Source organism: Erpetoichthys calabaricus, chromosome 12, assembly GCF_900747795.2.
Source record: "Erpetoichthys calabaricus chromosome 12, fErpCal1.3, whole genome shotgun sequence".
Taxonomy (NCBI): domain Eukaryota; kingdom Metazoa; phylum Chordata; class Cladistia; order Polypteriformes; family Polypteridae; genus Erpetoichthys; species Erpetoichthys calabaricus.
Genome location: NC_041405.2, coordinates 144,373,278 through 144,388,966, shown reverse-complemented (window position 1 = coordinate 144,388,966; position 15,689 = coordinate 144,373,278). Strand labels below are relative to the sequence as shown.

The 15,689-nt window shown below is 44.3% G+C and overlaps 1 protein-coding gene across 1 annotated transcript in view; it reads left to right on the top strand.

Moving 5' to 3' along the window:
* foxq2 (forkhead box Q2) overlaps window positions 1-14,775 on the top strand; it is a 20,761-nt gene extending 5,986 nt beyond the window's left edge. The window contains exon 2 of the mRNA XM_028816932.2: window positions 14,137-14,775. Within this exon, the coding sequence (XP_028672765.2) occupies window positions 14,137-14,496 (360 nt within the window). The 3' untranslated portion in view covers window positions 14,497-14,775. The remainder of the gene's footprint in view (window positions 1-14,136) is intronic.
* Window positions 14,776-15,689: the final 914 nt, after the last annotated feature.

Sequence of the window (15,689 nt, the reverse complement as noted above, 5' to 3'; positions counted from 1 at the left end):
TTTCGAAATAAAACCTGCCTAACTTTGTAAGTAAGCTGTAAGGAATGAGCCTGCCAAATTTCAAACTTCTACCTACACGGGAAGTTGGAGAATTAGTGATGAGTGAGTCAGTGAGGGCTTTGCCTTTTATTAGTATAGATTTTTAATCTGAAGTCTGTATTGATTACATATGTAGTAGCTTCCAGTTAGAATGGCTTATACAAATGGGGGTAAAGTGGAGCCCCCTTGATTTCCTAGCCTGGCACTTGCTTTACACTCCTGCTTTTCAGATGCAGAGTCTTTGGTTCAAATCCCAACCCGGTCACCGCCTGTGTTATACACCCTCACCAACATTTCAAAGAAGAGATGGTTTGGTTAATCTGTGACTCTAAACTGTCTCTCTGTACTCGAATGCCTGACCCCTACCTCATCTAAGTGTGGTCCTTGCTTTCAGGATAGTTTCTTGGCTCCCCAGATCCTGACTTGGATGGAGCAGGTATACATGTTGACCAGACATGTAAGGAAGAGTTCCACTGCACTCTCTAACTTGGAAACTTGAACTTGAAGAAGGATGATGCTGATGGAGTAGACTCTCCAGATCAGCAAGGCAAAAATCTCTCGGTTCCAATTTTAAGGCTCAATAGAACATTTCAGTATAAATGTTCTGCTCCCGGTGGGCAAGGAAGAGGCATTTAGTAGAATTACCGCTGCATTAGAGCAGGAAGCTTGGCGACTCTCAGCCTGAAGTCACTTCTCTAGAAGAGTGAAGTTCACCTTCTCGGTGGACTAGAGCTGAATGATCATCTTATCATGAGTAATAAAGCAGGGTTTCCAACTTCTACCTTGGGAGTGCCACTATGCCTTCTGGGTTTTAGTCCTATCAATTTATTAATCAGGAAGCAATTCCTATCTGTAACATCACACCTAGTTTAATTGAAAATTCATTCATTACTAAAGTCGCTTTGTCAAATTCAGTGTTGAGGGGATACCAGGGCCTTTCTCAGTAATATCTGATCCAAGCTGGGAACAAACTCGGGATGGAATGGCAGGGCACAGCAACTGGCCCATAGTGAATTTAGAGTAGCTAACCTTCTATAAATGTCTTTGGGCCACATGGAACACCCATTTGAATGTTAACAGAACATACTGTCAGAAGTAGCTTCAACTCCCACCTCCGGCAGAACTTTGACCACATCCCGAGGGAGGTGGGGGACATTGAGTCCGAATTGGCCATGTTCCGTGCCTCTATTGTTGAGGCAGCTTACCGGAGCTGTGGCCGTAAGGTGGTCAGTGCCTGTCGTGGCGGCAATCCCCGAACCCGTTGGTGGACTCCGGCGGTGAAGGATGCCGTCAAGATGAAGAAGGTGTCCTACAGGACCCTTTTGTCCTGTGGGACCCTGGAGGCAGCTGATGGGTACCGGCAGGCCAAGCGGAATGCGGCTTTGGTGGTTGCTGAGGCAAAAACTCGGGCGTGGGAGGAGTTTGGGGAGGCCATGGAGAACGACTTTCGGACGGCTTCGAGGAGATTCTGGTCCGCCATCCGGCGTCTCAGGAAGGGGAAGCAGTGCAGTGTCAACACTGTATATGGTGGGGATGGTGCGCTGCTGACCTCGACTCGGGACGTTGTGGGTCGGTGGGGGGGAGTACTTCGAAGACCTCCTCAATCTCATTAACATGCCTTCCAATGAGGAAGCAGAGCCTGGGGACTCAGAGGTGGGCTCCCCCATCTCTGGGACTGAGGTCACTCCTTGGTGGCAGGGCCCCGGGGGTGGATGAGATACGCCCGGAATTCCTCAAGGCTCTGGATGTTGTAGGACTGTCTTGGTTGACACGCCTCTGCAACATCGCATGGACATCAGGGACAGTGCCTCTGGATTGGCAGACCGGGGTGGTGGTCCCCCTCTTTAAGAAGGGGGATCGGAGGGTGTGTTCCAACTACAGAGGGATCACACTCCTCAGCCTCCCTGGAAAAGTCTATTCAGGGGTCCTGGAGAGGAGGGTCCGTCGGATAGTCGAGCCTCGGATTCAGGAGGAACAGTGTGGTTTTCGTCCTGGTCGCGGAACAGTGGACCAGCTCTATACCCTTAGCAGGGTCCTGGAGGGTGCATGGGAGTTTGCCCAACCAGTCTACATGTGTTTTGTGGACTTGGAAAAGGCATTCGACCATGTCCCTCGGGGAAGCCTGTGGGGGGTACTCCGAGAGTATGGGGTACCGGCCCCCCTGATAAGGGCTGTTTGGTCCCTGTACGATCGGTGCCAGAGCTTGGTCCGCATTGCCGGCAGTAAGTCGAACCCGTTTCCAGTGAGAGTTGGACTCCGCCAGGGCTGCCCTTTGTCACCGATTCTGTTCATAACCTTTATGGAAAGAATTTCTAGGCGCAGCCAGGGCATTGTAGGGGTCCGGCTTGGTGGGCTCAGGATTGGGTCAGGTGATGTTGTCCAGTTTGCTTCATCAGGCCGTGATCTTCAGCTCTCTCTAGATCGGTTCGCAGCCGAGTGTGAAGCGGCTGGGATGAGAATCAGCACCTCCAAATCCGAGACCATGGTCCTCAGCCGGAAAAGGGTGGAGTGCCCTCTCAGGGTTGGTAGCGAGATCCTGCCCCAAGTGGAGGAGTTCAAGTATCTTGGGGTCTTGTTCACGAGTGAGGGAAGAATGGAGCGTGAGATCAACAGGCGGATCGGTGCGGCATCCGCAGTAATGCGGGCGCTGCATCGGTCTGTCGTGGTGAAAAAGGAGCTGAGCCGCAAGGCGAAGCTCTCAATTTACCAGTCGATCTATGTTCCTACCCTCACCTATGGTAATGAACTATGGGTAGTGACCGAAAGAACGAGATCGCGAATACAAGCGGCTGAAATGAGTTTCCTCCGCAGGGTGTCTGGGCTTTCCCTTAAAGATAGGGTGAGAAGCTCAGTCATCCGGGAGGGGCTCAGAGTACAGCCGCTGCTCCTCCGCATCGAGAGGAGTCAGATGAGGTGGCTCGGACATCTGATCAGGATGCCTCCTGGACGCCTCCCTGGTGAGGTGTTCCGGGCACGTCTAACCGGGAGGAGGCCCCGGGGAAGACCCAGGACACGCTGGAGGGGACAATGTTTCTCGACTGGCCTGGGAACGCCTTGGGATTCTCCCGGAAGAGCTAGAAGAAGTGGCCGGGGAGAGGGAAGTCTGGGCATCTCTGCTCAAGCTGCTGCCCCCGCGACCCGACCTCGGATAAGCGGGAGACAATGGATGGATGGAGAACATACAGTATCCTGGAAAGTATTTCATTTTATCCATCAATCCATTTTCTATCACCTGTCAGTGTTTGGGTCTTGGGGCCCACAGTCTAAGCAAAGATGACTAAATGCCCCTTCTCCTTCCAATTTCCTCCAACTTCTCAGAGGGGCAAAATTTCAAGTTTGTTCCCAGGCCAGCTGTGATATGCAGGGTGGTCACAGGACAGGAAAGATCTCCAGTGTGTGATTAAAAACATTTATACTACCAGGGTTATCAGGAGGGCCCACAATATTATTAAGGACAGTACACACCCACAACATAGTATCGTCACACTTCTGCCATCAGGGAGACACTATGGAAGTGTGAAATAAAAGACAACAAGACTAATAAATAGCTTCTACCCACAGGCCATCCGACTCATGAATAATACATACATCACTGCTTCCTCCATTTTCTATCAGTTCCATTGATTGTTGCCCTGTCTGTAACATGAGGCATGGAGTACTTTATTTCTTGTATGTTTTTTTCTGATTATTTTTCTGATTTCTGCCTAATTATTACGTTTAAATTAACTTCTATGGTTGAATCACTGTGGTTTTTTTTTTTTCTGTGCACATGGGCATTAATCTTCTTGAATCTCATTGAAGAAAAGTAGAGCCTTCTGAAAAGAAACTTATGAATCTCAGTTTGGATGATCTGGCCCAATATGAGCAGGTAGCATGAATTTGGCATCCTGGTTGAATTTCCCAGATTGCCTCATCTCTTTATTCTCAACTCACTGGTAATTTTCCACTGTGCAGCCAGTCTCTCCATCGTATTGCACACATACTGGTTTTATAAACTTGTTTAGGCGTGTAAATGTATCTGCCAGATATGCTGTATAATAAACAAGTGAGCAGCCTTTATTTTATATAGCACCTTTCCATAGTGAGCACGATTCCAGGACCTATATAATCAGTTATTTGAGCAATTGTTATTTTTTTTTTTGTAATTTTTCATGGACTGCCAGGTTGAATGATTGAGAAATGGGCATTTAAGAATTTACTTTTCTGTATTTTAGTGTAGTGTCCTCATAAAATCAGGGACCCAATGGCATTTCACAAATCTGCTATCCTCTGTTAGGGAGCATGTGACGGAAGTAAATACATTTTGTTTCTGGAGCCTTCATGCTGTTAGCTCTTGAGGGATCCAAACGTGGTTCCCCTATGGTAACTGCAGCATATAGTAGAATGAAAAATCTGATGGGAAATGAAGGCCATTAAAAATGTAATGTGCTCCATACTCAAGACTGGTTGAGGAGGAGCGAAAATGAGATAGAAAAAGGTCCAACATCAGCGGCTACTGCATTGATTCCTTTATAGGAGGTGTAGGATTCTGAGTGATCAGTGGTGATCCTGGAGGGTCTCAGTGGCTGAAGCTTTTAAGCCCAGCTGCTTAATTCGAAGCCAATCCTTGCCAATGACAGGTCATATTTAATATCATGACTTGTTAAACTCTGCAACATCAGGTCATTCTTAAATCATTGATTTTTTTTGTACTTTCTAATGGAAGTCTAAAATGGATGAGTGATTTTCAGTTCTTCACTTTCTCTTTAGTTTCTTTTTGAAATATTTACTAAACAAAACAGAAAGGTGATATTGCAGAGGAGAGATGCTGGGTATATTGGGAGAAGGATCTTAAAGGTAGAGCTGCCAGGTAAGGGGAAAAGAGGAGGGCCTAAGAGAAGGTTTATGGATGTATTGAGAGAAGACATGAAGGTGATGGGTGTGACAGAGGAAGATGTAGAGGACAGGAAGAGATGGAACAAGATGACCTACTGTGGCAAATCCTAATGGGAGCAGCTGAAAGAAGAAGAAGAAGAAGCAAAACACTGCACCATGAGTACCCGCAGGTGTAAATGGAAACAAGCTAGATGGAGAACTTCTGGTACCTTTGTCACTTGCATCTTATTGCTAATAAGAAGCCATTAAAAATTGTGAATGCAGCTGTTTAAGACTAAAATAAGAAATTAAGGGTTCTAAATCTTAACAAGCAAGACAACTAAAATAAAACAGAAAAATGTCACTTGAGCAAGAAGTGCTTCATCAGCAATAAGTGACTTCTCATGAAGCAATTGGGTCATATCAAAAACCTGAAGCCTTTCAAGGACCGACACTGCTCATCTTGCATTTAAAGGGTCTGAGTCTTAAATAGCAAATCAATTGAAGGAAGTCAATTAGCAGCAAAAAACATGTCACTAATCAAGAAAATGGCCCTCCAGGATCGGAGTTGGGCAGCCCTGCCTTATGGAAGAACAGCATTGTTACCTTTATTTTATAAGAAGGCCCCTTTAACTTCAACATTCAGATATGCTGGACACAGGTTAAAAGCAATAAGAAGTTGTTTTAATATCTTCTTTCTAAATAGTGCCCTTTATGCACCACCGCCACCAATAAACAGACAAATCAACACTTAATCACAATAATAATAATAATAATACACTCAAATCACTCTGTCACACTCCATCCCAACTCTGGCTCGCTTGCTGGGTTCCCATCAGTCCTTTAAATAGTCCTTGACCCGGAAGTGCTTCTGTCATTCCGACCACGTGACTGGCTAGTATTTCCGGGTCTAATGAAGAACTGCCTTTTTTCTTCAGCCCGGAAGTACTTTGGGGCTTCCGTCCTCGTGACTACCTCATACTTCCGGGCTATATGGAAAGGATGAATCCCCAGGTCCTTCAATAGCTCCACCTGGTGGCACCCAACAGGGCTGAGAAACTGAACTCCAAGTCCCAGGATGCCCTGCAGGAATCCAGGGCACCACAACACTTCAGGGGAGCTGCCATCTAGTGTTTTGGGGGAGGCAGTGTTGGCAAGTATCCTTCCATTCCAGGGGCATCCTGGCTGGGTTAAGCTTCCGGCTGTCCATCACAATACAATGGGGCAAAAAAGTATTTAGTCAGTCACCAGTTGTACAAGTTCTCCCACTCAAAAAGATATGAGAGGCCTGTAATTTTCATCATAGGTATACCTCAACTACTGTATGAGAGACAAAATGAGAAAAAAAAATCCAGAAAATCACATTGTCTGATTTTTTTGAAGAATTTATTTGCAAATTATGGTGAAACAAAAAGTATTTGGTCAATAACAAAAGTTCATCTCAATACTTTGTTATATATCCTTTGTTGGCAATGACAGAGGTCAAACGTTTTCTGTAAGTCTTCACAAGGTTTTCACACACTGTTGCTGGTATTTTGGCCCATTCCTCAATGCAGATCTCCTCTAGAGCAGTGATGTTTTGGGGCTGTCACTGGGCAACACTGACTTTCAACTCCCTCCAAAGATTTTCTATGGTCTTGAGATCTGGAGACTGGCTAGGCCACTCCAGGACCTTGAAATGCTTCTTACGAAGCCACTCCTTCATTACCCGGGTGGTGTGTTTGGGATCATTGTCATGCTGAAAGACCCAGCCATGTTTCATCTTCAATGCCCTTGCTGATGGAAGGAGGTTTTCACTCAAAATCTGACAATACATGGCCCCATTCATTCTTTCCTTTACACGGATCAGTCGTCCTGGTCCCTTTGCAGAAAAACATGATGTTTCCACCCCCATGCTTTACAGTAGGTATGGTGTTCTTTGGATGCAACTCAGCATTCTTTCTCCTCCAAACACGACGAGTGAAGTTTTTACCAAAAAGTTCTATTTTGGTTTCATCTGACGATATGACATTCTCCCAATCCTCTTCTGGATCATCCAAATGCTCTCTAGCAAACTTCAAACGGGCCTGCACATGTACTGTCTTAAGCAGGGGGACACGTCTGGCACTGCAGGATTTGAGTCCCTGGCGGCGTAGTGTGTTACTGATGGTAGCCTTTGTTACTTTGGTTGCAGCTCTCTGCAGGTCATTCACTAGGTCCCCCCGTGTGGTTCTGGGATTTTTGCTCACCGTTCTTGTGATCATTTTGATACCCACGGGGTGAGATTTTGCGTGGAGCCCCAGATCGAGGGAGATTATCAGTGGTCTTGTATGTCTTCCATTTTCTAATAATTGCTCCCACAGTTGATTTCTTCACACCAAGCTGCTTACCTATTGCAGATTCAGTCTTCCCAGCCTGGTGCAGGTCTACAGTTTTGTTTCTGGTGTCCTTTGACAGCTCTTTGGCCTTGGCCATAGTGGAGTTTGGAGTGTGACTGTTTGAGGTTGTGGACAGGTGTCTTTTATATTGATAACGAGTTCAAACAGGTGCCATTAATACAGGTAACGAGTGGAGGACAGAGGAGCCTCTTACAGAAGAAGTTACAGGTCTGTGAGAGCCAGAAATCTTGCTTGTTTATAGGTGACCAAATACTTATTTTCCACCATAATTTGCAAATAAATTCTTTAAAATCAGACAATGTGATTTCCTCAATTTTTTTCTCATTTTGTCTCTCATAGTTGAGGTATACCTATGATGAAAATTACAGGCCTCTCTCATCTTTTTAAGTGGGAGAACTTGCACAATTGGTGGCTGACTAAATACTTTTTTTGCCCCACTGTGTGTGTGTGTATATATATAAAACATATATACAGTCATATGAAAAAGTTTGCAAACCCCTCTTAATTCTTTAGATTTTTGTTTATCATTGGCTGATCTTTCAGAGTAGCAACTTCCTTTTAATATATGACATGCCTTATGGAAACAGTAGTATTTCAGCAATGACATTAAGTTTATTGGATTAACAGATAATATGCAATATGCATCATACCAAATTAGACAGGTGCATAAATTTGGGCACCCCAACAGAGATATGATATCAATACTTAGAGCAAATATAACAACCTCTAGACACCTCCTATAGCTTTTGATGAGTGTGTGGATTCTGAATGGAGGTATTGTTGACCATTCTTCCATACAAAATCTCTCCAGTTCAGTTAAATTTGATGGCTGCCGAGCATGGACAGCCTGCTTCAAATCATCCCATAGATTTTCGATGATATTCAAGTCAGGGGACTGTGACAGCCATTCCAGAACATTGTACTTCTCCCTCTACATGAATGCCTTTGTAGATTTCAAACTGTGTTTTGGGTCATTGTCTTGTTGGAATATCCAACCCCTGCATAACTTCAACTTTGTGACCGATGCTTGAACATTATCCTGAAGAATTTGTTGATATTGAGTTGAATTCATCTGACCATCGACTTTAACAAGGGCCCCAGTCCCTGAACTAGCCACACAGCCCTACAGCATGATGGAACCTTCACCAAATTTGACAGTAGGTAGCAGGTGTTTTTCTTGGAATGCGGTGTTCTTCTTCCACCAAATTTGTTATGACCAAATAACTCAATTTTTGTCTCATCAGTCCAAAGCACTTTGTTCCAAAATGAATCTGGCTTGTCTAAATGAGCATTTGCATACAACAAGCGACTCTGTTTGTGGCGTGAGTGCAGAAAGGGCTTCTTTCTCATCACCCTGCCATACAGATGTTCTTTGTGCCAATTGTGCCGAATTGTTGAACGATGTACAGATACACCATCTGCAGCAAGATGTTCTTGCAGGTCTTTGGAGGTGATCTGCGGGTTGTCTGTAACCATTCTCACAATCCTGTGCATATGCCGCTCCTGTATTTTTCTTGGCCTGCCAGACCTGCTGGGTTTAACAGCAACTGTGCCTGTGGCCTTCCATTTCCTGATTCCATTCCTTCCAGTTGAAACTGACAGTTTAAACCTCTGAGATGGCTTTTTGTAGCCTTCCCCTAAACCGTGAGACTGAACAATCTTTGTTTTCAGATCTTTGGAGAGTTGCTTTGAGGATCCCATGCTGTCACTCTTCAGATGAGAGTCAAAGGGAAGGAAGCACAGCTTGTAATTGATCACCTTAAATACCTTTTCTCATGGTTGGACACACCCGTCTATGAAGTTCAAGGCTTAACGGGCTAATCCAACCAATTTGGTGTTGCAAGTAATCAGCATTGAGCAGTGACAGGCATTCAAATCAGCAAAATGACAAGGGGACCCACATTTTTGCACAACCAGTTTTTCACATTTGATTTAATTTCATATAACTAAATACTGCTTCACTAAAAATCTTTGTTCAGAAAACACACCAGTACTCAGATGTTCCTAGGAAGTGAAAGACATACCACTGTTATCTTTTTTGTTGAAAGTAGAATAAATTATTATGCAGGCTGAGAGGGGTTCCCAAACTTTTTCATATGACACATATATATATAATTATATAATATTTTTTTTTTCAAGACACTCAAAGTGCTTTACTTAGAGAAGGGTAGCCACTTTCACCACCACCAATTTGCAGCATCTGCCTGGCTGATGTGATGGCAGCCATTTTGCGCCAGTACACTTGCTTACCACACATGAGCTAGTAGTACAGAAAATTGCATTCTTAAAATTGGTATTCTGTAGGAGTTAGAAAAGTATTATAAGCACATGAGAAAAGTAGACACCATGTTTTCTTAAGCATTAATATGTAAGAGAGTTATAAAGACTTATGCCTACATATTTTTTATTATTCTGTTTGAGCTAGAAACCACCAATACTTTATTAAGCCAAAGGTTAGACATGCAGGAGAACTGGAGAAAGATGGGCCACTCGCTTAAAGAAAGAATGTGAACTCTTTGGCTGTAAATTATAGTAGCAAACAAGAATAGTCCTTATCAAACAGATAAGATAGAGCCTAACTAAGAATTATAGGTGGAATCAATTAGAGACTGGACTTGTGACTCCTAGCATTCCATTGCTCAAGAGGATGAATAATGACTTGTGTGATAAGAATTGTAATAAATGTAAGAGTTGCTTTTAGTTGTTTGCTCATTGTTCCATTTGAGATGAGTCTGTATGCACGCCATACAATAAAGCTTAATTCTGCTGTCTGTTCTGAAGTCTCTGAGTTCCTTCTTTGGGGCTGAGGGCACCCCTGCCGTGTCAGCCTGCTTCATTAGTACGTGGTAAAGGGCTAATAGAGATGGTTAGACAGTTAGGGACAGGGGATGATCAGGGGGTCCAGAATGACCAGGGCGTTGTGGACAATTTAGCCAGAAAGTTTGGAGACATCCTACTCTTCATGGATGCCCAGGACTGAGTCAGGACCTCTGTTTTATGTCTCATTTGAAGGACTTCACCATTTTTACAGTATTTTTATAGCCCTAGGACTATTTTTCCAGCTGAACCAGGTTCACAAACCTTATCCATTTTCCGTTAAATCTTCTGGACTTTTATGTGTGTTTCATGCTTTCTGTGTGTCTTATTAAGTTAGTGTTCAGTGTGAGGTCAAGGGAGGGTTTGTATTGTATATTAACTTTGTGCTGCACTTTTTCTTTTTATTATTATTTTCTGCTGGACACTTTTGAGGTTGAATGGTATGTCGGGATTGGTTAGGGTATGATATATATATTGTTTGGAGTTTTTTATCAATATATACTCACTTTATTAATTTCCATAGGGTAGGGTTTGTTGTTTGGCTTATTTTTGATGGTTGATTGGGGGAAGTTTATTTGGAAGAAACATGGCTTGTCGGGTCTAACATCCTTAACTTGCCAGGCCACAGGTCTTAGTGGTGTAACTGCCAGTTTTGGAGAGTGAGTCGGCTGTTACAAGCTAAACCTAGATGGGGTGCCAGTTCCCCTCTGAACACACTTAGGTAATCGTGTGAGGTCTGCCTAACATGGCATGAAGGAAGAAGACCAGACCACTAGAGACAGCTTTGGGCATCAGGGTCTGCCAGTTCATAGCATAGTCCACTTATGCAGACACCAATGCAATGAACCAACAGGATATTAAGGAGGAAAAATGGACCACCGGAGACAGCAACCAGCTACAGGATTTGAACCAGGATGCTGGATCTGTGACGCAGTAGTGCCAACTGTTTTGCCACTCGGCCACGTTTGATTGAGTGAATAGACAAAGAGCCACAAAAAGGTTTGGGGCAGCCACCCGTATATTTGAAATCAGGCTGTAAAATAGTAAATAAGTTGTACAGTTGTGTACAGATTCGAGTCCAAAACAAAACTGACTTGGATGAGATAAAATAGCGGTTTTTATGGAAAGGCAGAGGAAGTGAGGTCAGCAGAGTCAGAACTGGAAATGATGTCATCAGGGCCGGAACCGGAAGTGACATCATCTGGGCCAGACAGCACTTCCTGTAACTGGTCTGCAGAGGAAAAAGAGAAAGGGTTAGTGCACTCGGCCACCCTCTGGTCTGGCGTGGAATTACCCTCATTTGAGTCCTTTAGCTGCTTCCTCCCATGTGCACGTGTGTGATGGTTTGTAACGTGAATTAGGTTGCATAATGTATTGTGGTGCAAAAACGAATGCTAGCATCACTGTCATCAAATGGTGGTTCTTCTGCTGGTTGTTTTGCTTAGGAGTTTACAGAACACGTTAATCTTAAAATGTTACACAGTGGACGTTTTTGAGTTGAGGTGATCCGTGCGAGTTACTGTCGATTCAGAAAGTATACAGACTCCACCACTTTCTTCACATTTAGTTGAGTTGCAACCATGTGCTAAAATAATTTAAATTCATTTTTTCCCTCGTCAAACAACACTCGATAACCCAGAATGACAAACCAAAACCTGCATTTTTACTTTTATGCCCATTTATGTAAAATAAAAAAAAAACTGAAATATCCCACTGATGCAAGTATTCAGACCCTTTGCAGTGACAATTGAAATTTGGCCCAGGAGCATCCCATTCTGTTGGTCAACATTGAGAAGTTACTACACCTTATTAGGAGTCCACCTGTGGTCATTTTGATTGATTGCAGATGATTACAGGGTTAAAGTGATTATACTTTGTGGTCACCTCAATTGACTAGACTGTCTACAGAAGGTCCCACAGCTGAATAAAAACCAAGCCATGACATTGAAGAAACTGCAGAGCTTAGAGTCAGGAGTGTGTTGAGGCAGAAATCTAGAGAAGGCTACAGAAAAATATCTGCAGCATTGACGGTTCCCAAGAGCACAGTTGCCTCCATAATTGTTAAATGGAAGATGTTTGGAACATCGTCAACTCTTCCTAGAGCTGGCTACTTGACCAAACTGAAAAATTTGGGGAGAGGGACCATAATAAGAGAGGTGACCAAAAACTCAGTGGTCACTCTGGTTGAGCTCTGGAGAATTTATGTGAAGATGGGGAAACGTTCCAGAAAGATAATCCTCACTGCAACACTCTACTAATCTGAGTTTTTTTTATAGCAGAGTGGCCAAACAGAAGTTTCTCCTCAGTAAAAGACACATGGAAGCCTGTAGTTTGCAAAAAAAGCATTTAAAGGACTCTCAGACTGTGAGAAACAAAATTCTCTGGTCAGATAAAACTAAAATTAGCTTCAAGTCTGGTGGAAACTAGACAGATTATCTGCACAGTACATGAAGCATGATGGTGGCAGCATCCAGGACTGGGAGCCTAGTCATGGTCAAAAGAAAGCTTAATGGAACCTGCAGCAGAGTGTTCTGGACCTCAGACTGGGCCAAAGGTTTGCCTTCCAACAGGACAATGACCCTAAGCACAAAGCAAAGACAACACAGGAGTGGCATAGAGACAAACCTACGCATGTCCTTGAGTGGCTCAGCCAGAGCCTGGACTTGAACCCAGCTGAACATCTCTGGAGAGACCAGACAATACTGTAGCTGTCCATCAATGGCCTCCATCCAACCTGATAGAACTTGAGAGGAGCTGCAGAGAAGAATGGGAGAAAATACCCCAAATCCAGGTGTGTGAAGCTTGTCGTGTCAAAGTCAAGAAGACTCCAGGCTGGAATTGCTGAAAAAGGGGCCTCAACGAAGTATAATACAATACAATTTATTTTTTGTATAGCCCAAAATCCCACAAGAAGTGCCACAATGGGCTTTAACAGGCTCTGCCTCTTGACAGCCCCCCAGCCCTGACTCTCTAAGAAGACAAGGAAAAACTCCCCAAAAAAAACCTAGTAGGGAAAAATGGAAGAAACTTTAGGAAAGGCAGTTCAAAGAGAGACCCCTTTCCAGGTAGGGTGAGTGTCAAGAAGAAGGGGATTGACACAATACAATACACAGAAGAGAACACAAGTTACCCTCAATACAATATAATAGTAAAATAAAAATATTACAAGTACGGAGCAGAATTTAACAGTAGATGATATCATATAATACGATTTGGATTTGTTCAGAGTCCTGGAGACCTCGGCCATTAAACTGCCTCCCCCAATTGTCCATTCCACAGCTGAGACAGTGCTGGTCCAGCCAATCCGATGAAAGGACCCCTCTGCCCGACGATTCCTTTGATCCTCCATCAGAGATGACTTTACCTTAGGCAGGTCAAAACAACTTGGCAGGTGGGCCGTGGCACCAAGTGCCACATTTGAGTATCGAGAAGAGAAACAGAATAGGTGAGGGTTAGTAACAAATTCTAACTATCATGTTACTTATGTTTTAGTGCTAATGACTAACAACAGAGATGCAGTCTGCACCGTTAATCAGCAGCTCTAGTCAGGGTGTGATAAACTGAAGTTGTGAGTCTTCAGCCGGGATTTGAAAGCTGAGACCGAAGGGGCATCTCTTATAGTAGCAGATCAGAACACAAGTAATCCTCAGTATAATACAATAGTGCAATAGAAATATTACAGAGCAGAACTCAACAGTAGATGGTATCACATAATACAATTTGGATTTGTTCAGAAGCACTAAATAAAGGGTCTCGATACTTTTGTCAATGTGATACTTCAGTTTTTTTTTTTAATTGTAATAAATTTGCAAAAATTCCTAAAATCTTGTTTTTTCTTTATCTTTCTGAGGTACTGAGTGTTACTTAACGAGGGAAAAAAAAGAATCTGAATGAGTTTAGCACAAAATTGCCACCTAATAAAATGTGTTAAAGGTGGAAGGGGCTGTAAAGTTTTCAAATCTGCAGTTTTTGTTGAGTTGTATTTGGAGGTGATGAGTTGATTTAATAAATTTCTTAACTTTTTTTTTTCTTTTTTGTTGTGCCCCAGGATAAGAACTGGCGGAACAGTGTTCGTCATAACCTCTCCCTGAACGAGTGCTTCGTGAAGGCTGGCCGCAGTGACAATGGCAAGGGACACTACTGGGCCATTCACCCTGCTAACTACCAGGACTTCTCCAAAGGCGACTATCACCGGCGACGTACCCGCCGCAGAATCCGCAGGGTTGCTAGCGGCTTTGGCTACCAGCTGCTGCCTCTAAACCCATTGCCCAGACCCAGGCTCTGGGCTGATGGCCTAGCTTGCTGGAGCTGCCTGGGCAGTAGCCATCCTTATGTCCCTAACAAGCTGCCCTGGAGCTGGCCAACATTACCTGGGCCCCTGCCAGTGCCAGTGCACACCTTTCTCTAGGATGTAGCTCACCATACCAGTCTCTCGTTTGGCGGTGTGAATTTAGTGTGCTGTCCAAGCCTGTCCACCAGAATCTAGTGGGGTGGATGGCATCTTCTTGTCTAATGCCAGGCCAAGCTTCCAGGAAAGCTGCTATATTACCGCCTCAGCTTCTTTGAAGAGGTATTTGCTTGTCCTGCCAGAACCATAAGGTGGAGTGATAACTTCCTACCATGTCTGCAATTCAATGGAGTTGTGGAATTTGCTTCAGCCTAATGCTCACTCTGCCGAGGCTTTGAAATAAAGTATCATCTAATGAGCAGACTGCTTTGTGAGTTTATTTATGAAAAAATAAAGTGAAATGGTTTTGGTCTTACTGGAGGTTGGGAGATGGTGTGGGATTCAAGAAACCCCATAGAGTCTGCAGTGGGCATGAGAGTGGGGTTAAGGTTACATTCCACCGGAAGCTGAGAAAAGAGCACCCAGGCATCAAGGGGGCACTGGCCTATTTAACAGCTAATAAGAGCTGCCCATCGACTCAGCCGAGCCCTTCTGAGAGGGTAAGCGGGTTCCACAAAGCTGTTTTAGCGGCTTAAGTCCATAAGATAAGCCTCCAAATCCACAAGTAGTTTCGAAAAATAGGAAGCTTATCACACAGACTAATCGTCGCACTCTGCGGGCGTCTGCAGGGCTTTGCCTTAACGGAGCTGTAGGCACCGCGCCCCTCTGCAGAGCTCTGGGTGTGTGACAAAGGTTTGGCGCTCTAATGTCTGCATCCTTGAGAAGTCAGTGAGTTTCTGGGGGGGCACCTGTGGCAAGCCATTTACTTTTAAGTTTGGGTGCTCGTTTTTGCCAGCACCTTTGGCAGAATTTCCAAAGCCAAGTGCTGACTTGACAGTTGACTGGCACCTGCCTACCATGGGACCCCTGGCTTAGCAATGGATTGTGCAAAGCACAAGGGCCTGTGAGTTTGGGGGGGGGGGGGGGGGGGGGGGGGGGGGGCATATAGATTTAAAAAAAATTGAATAACTTGCACAATTCATTGCGTTATCAATTCACAGTGACATGTGTGCACCATCACCAGGCAAGTCCAATCCAATGCATGATGATATTCCGTATTCGGCAGGCCTACAAATGACACAAATTTAGACTGAGAGAGTTGGAAGGCTTAGAGGCACAACACGTCCTAGTCCACCTTACAGAGAAGTGCACAT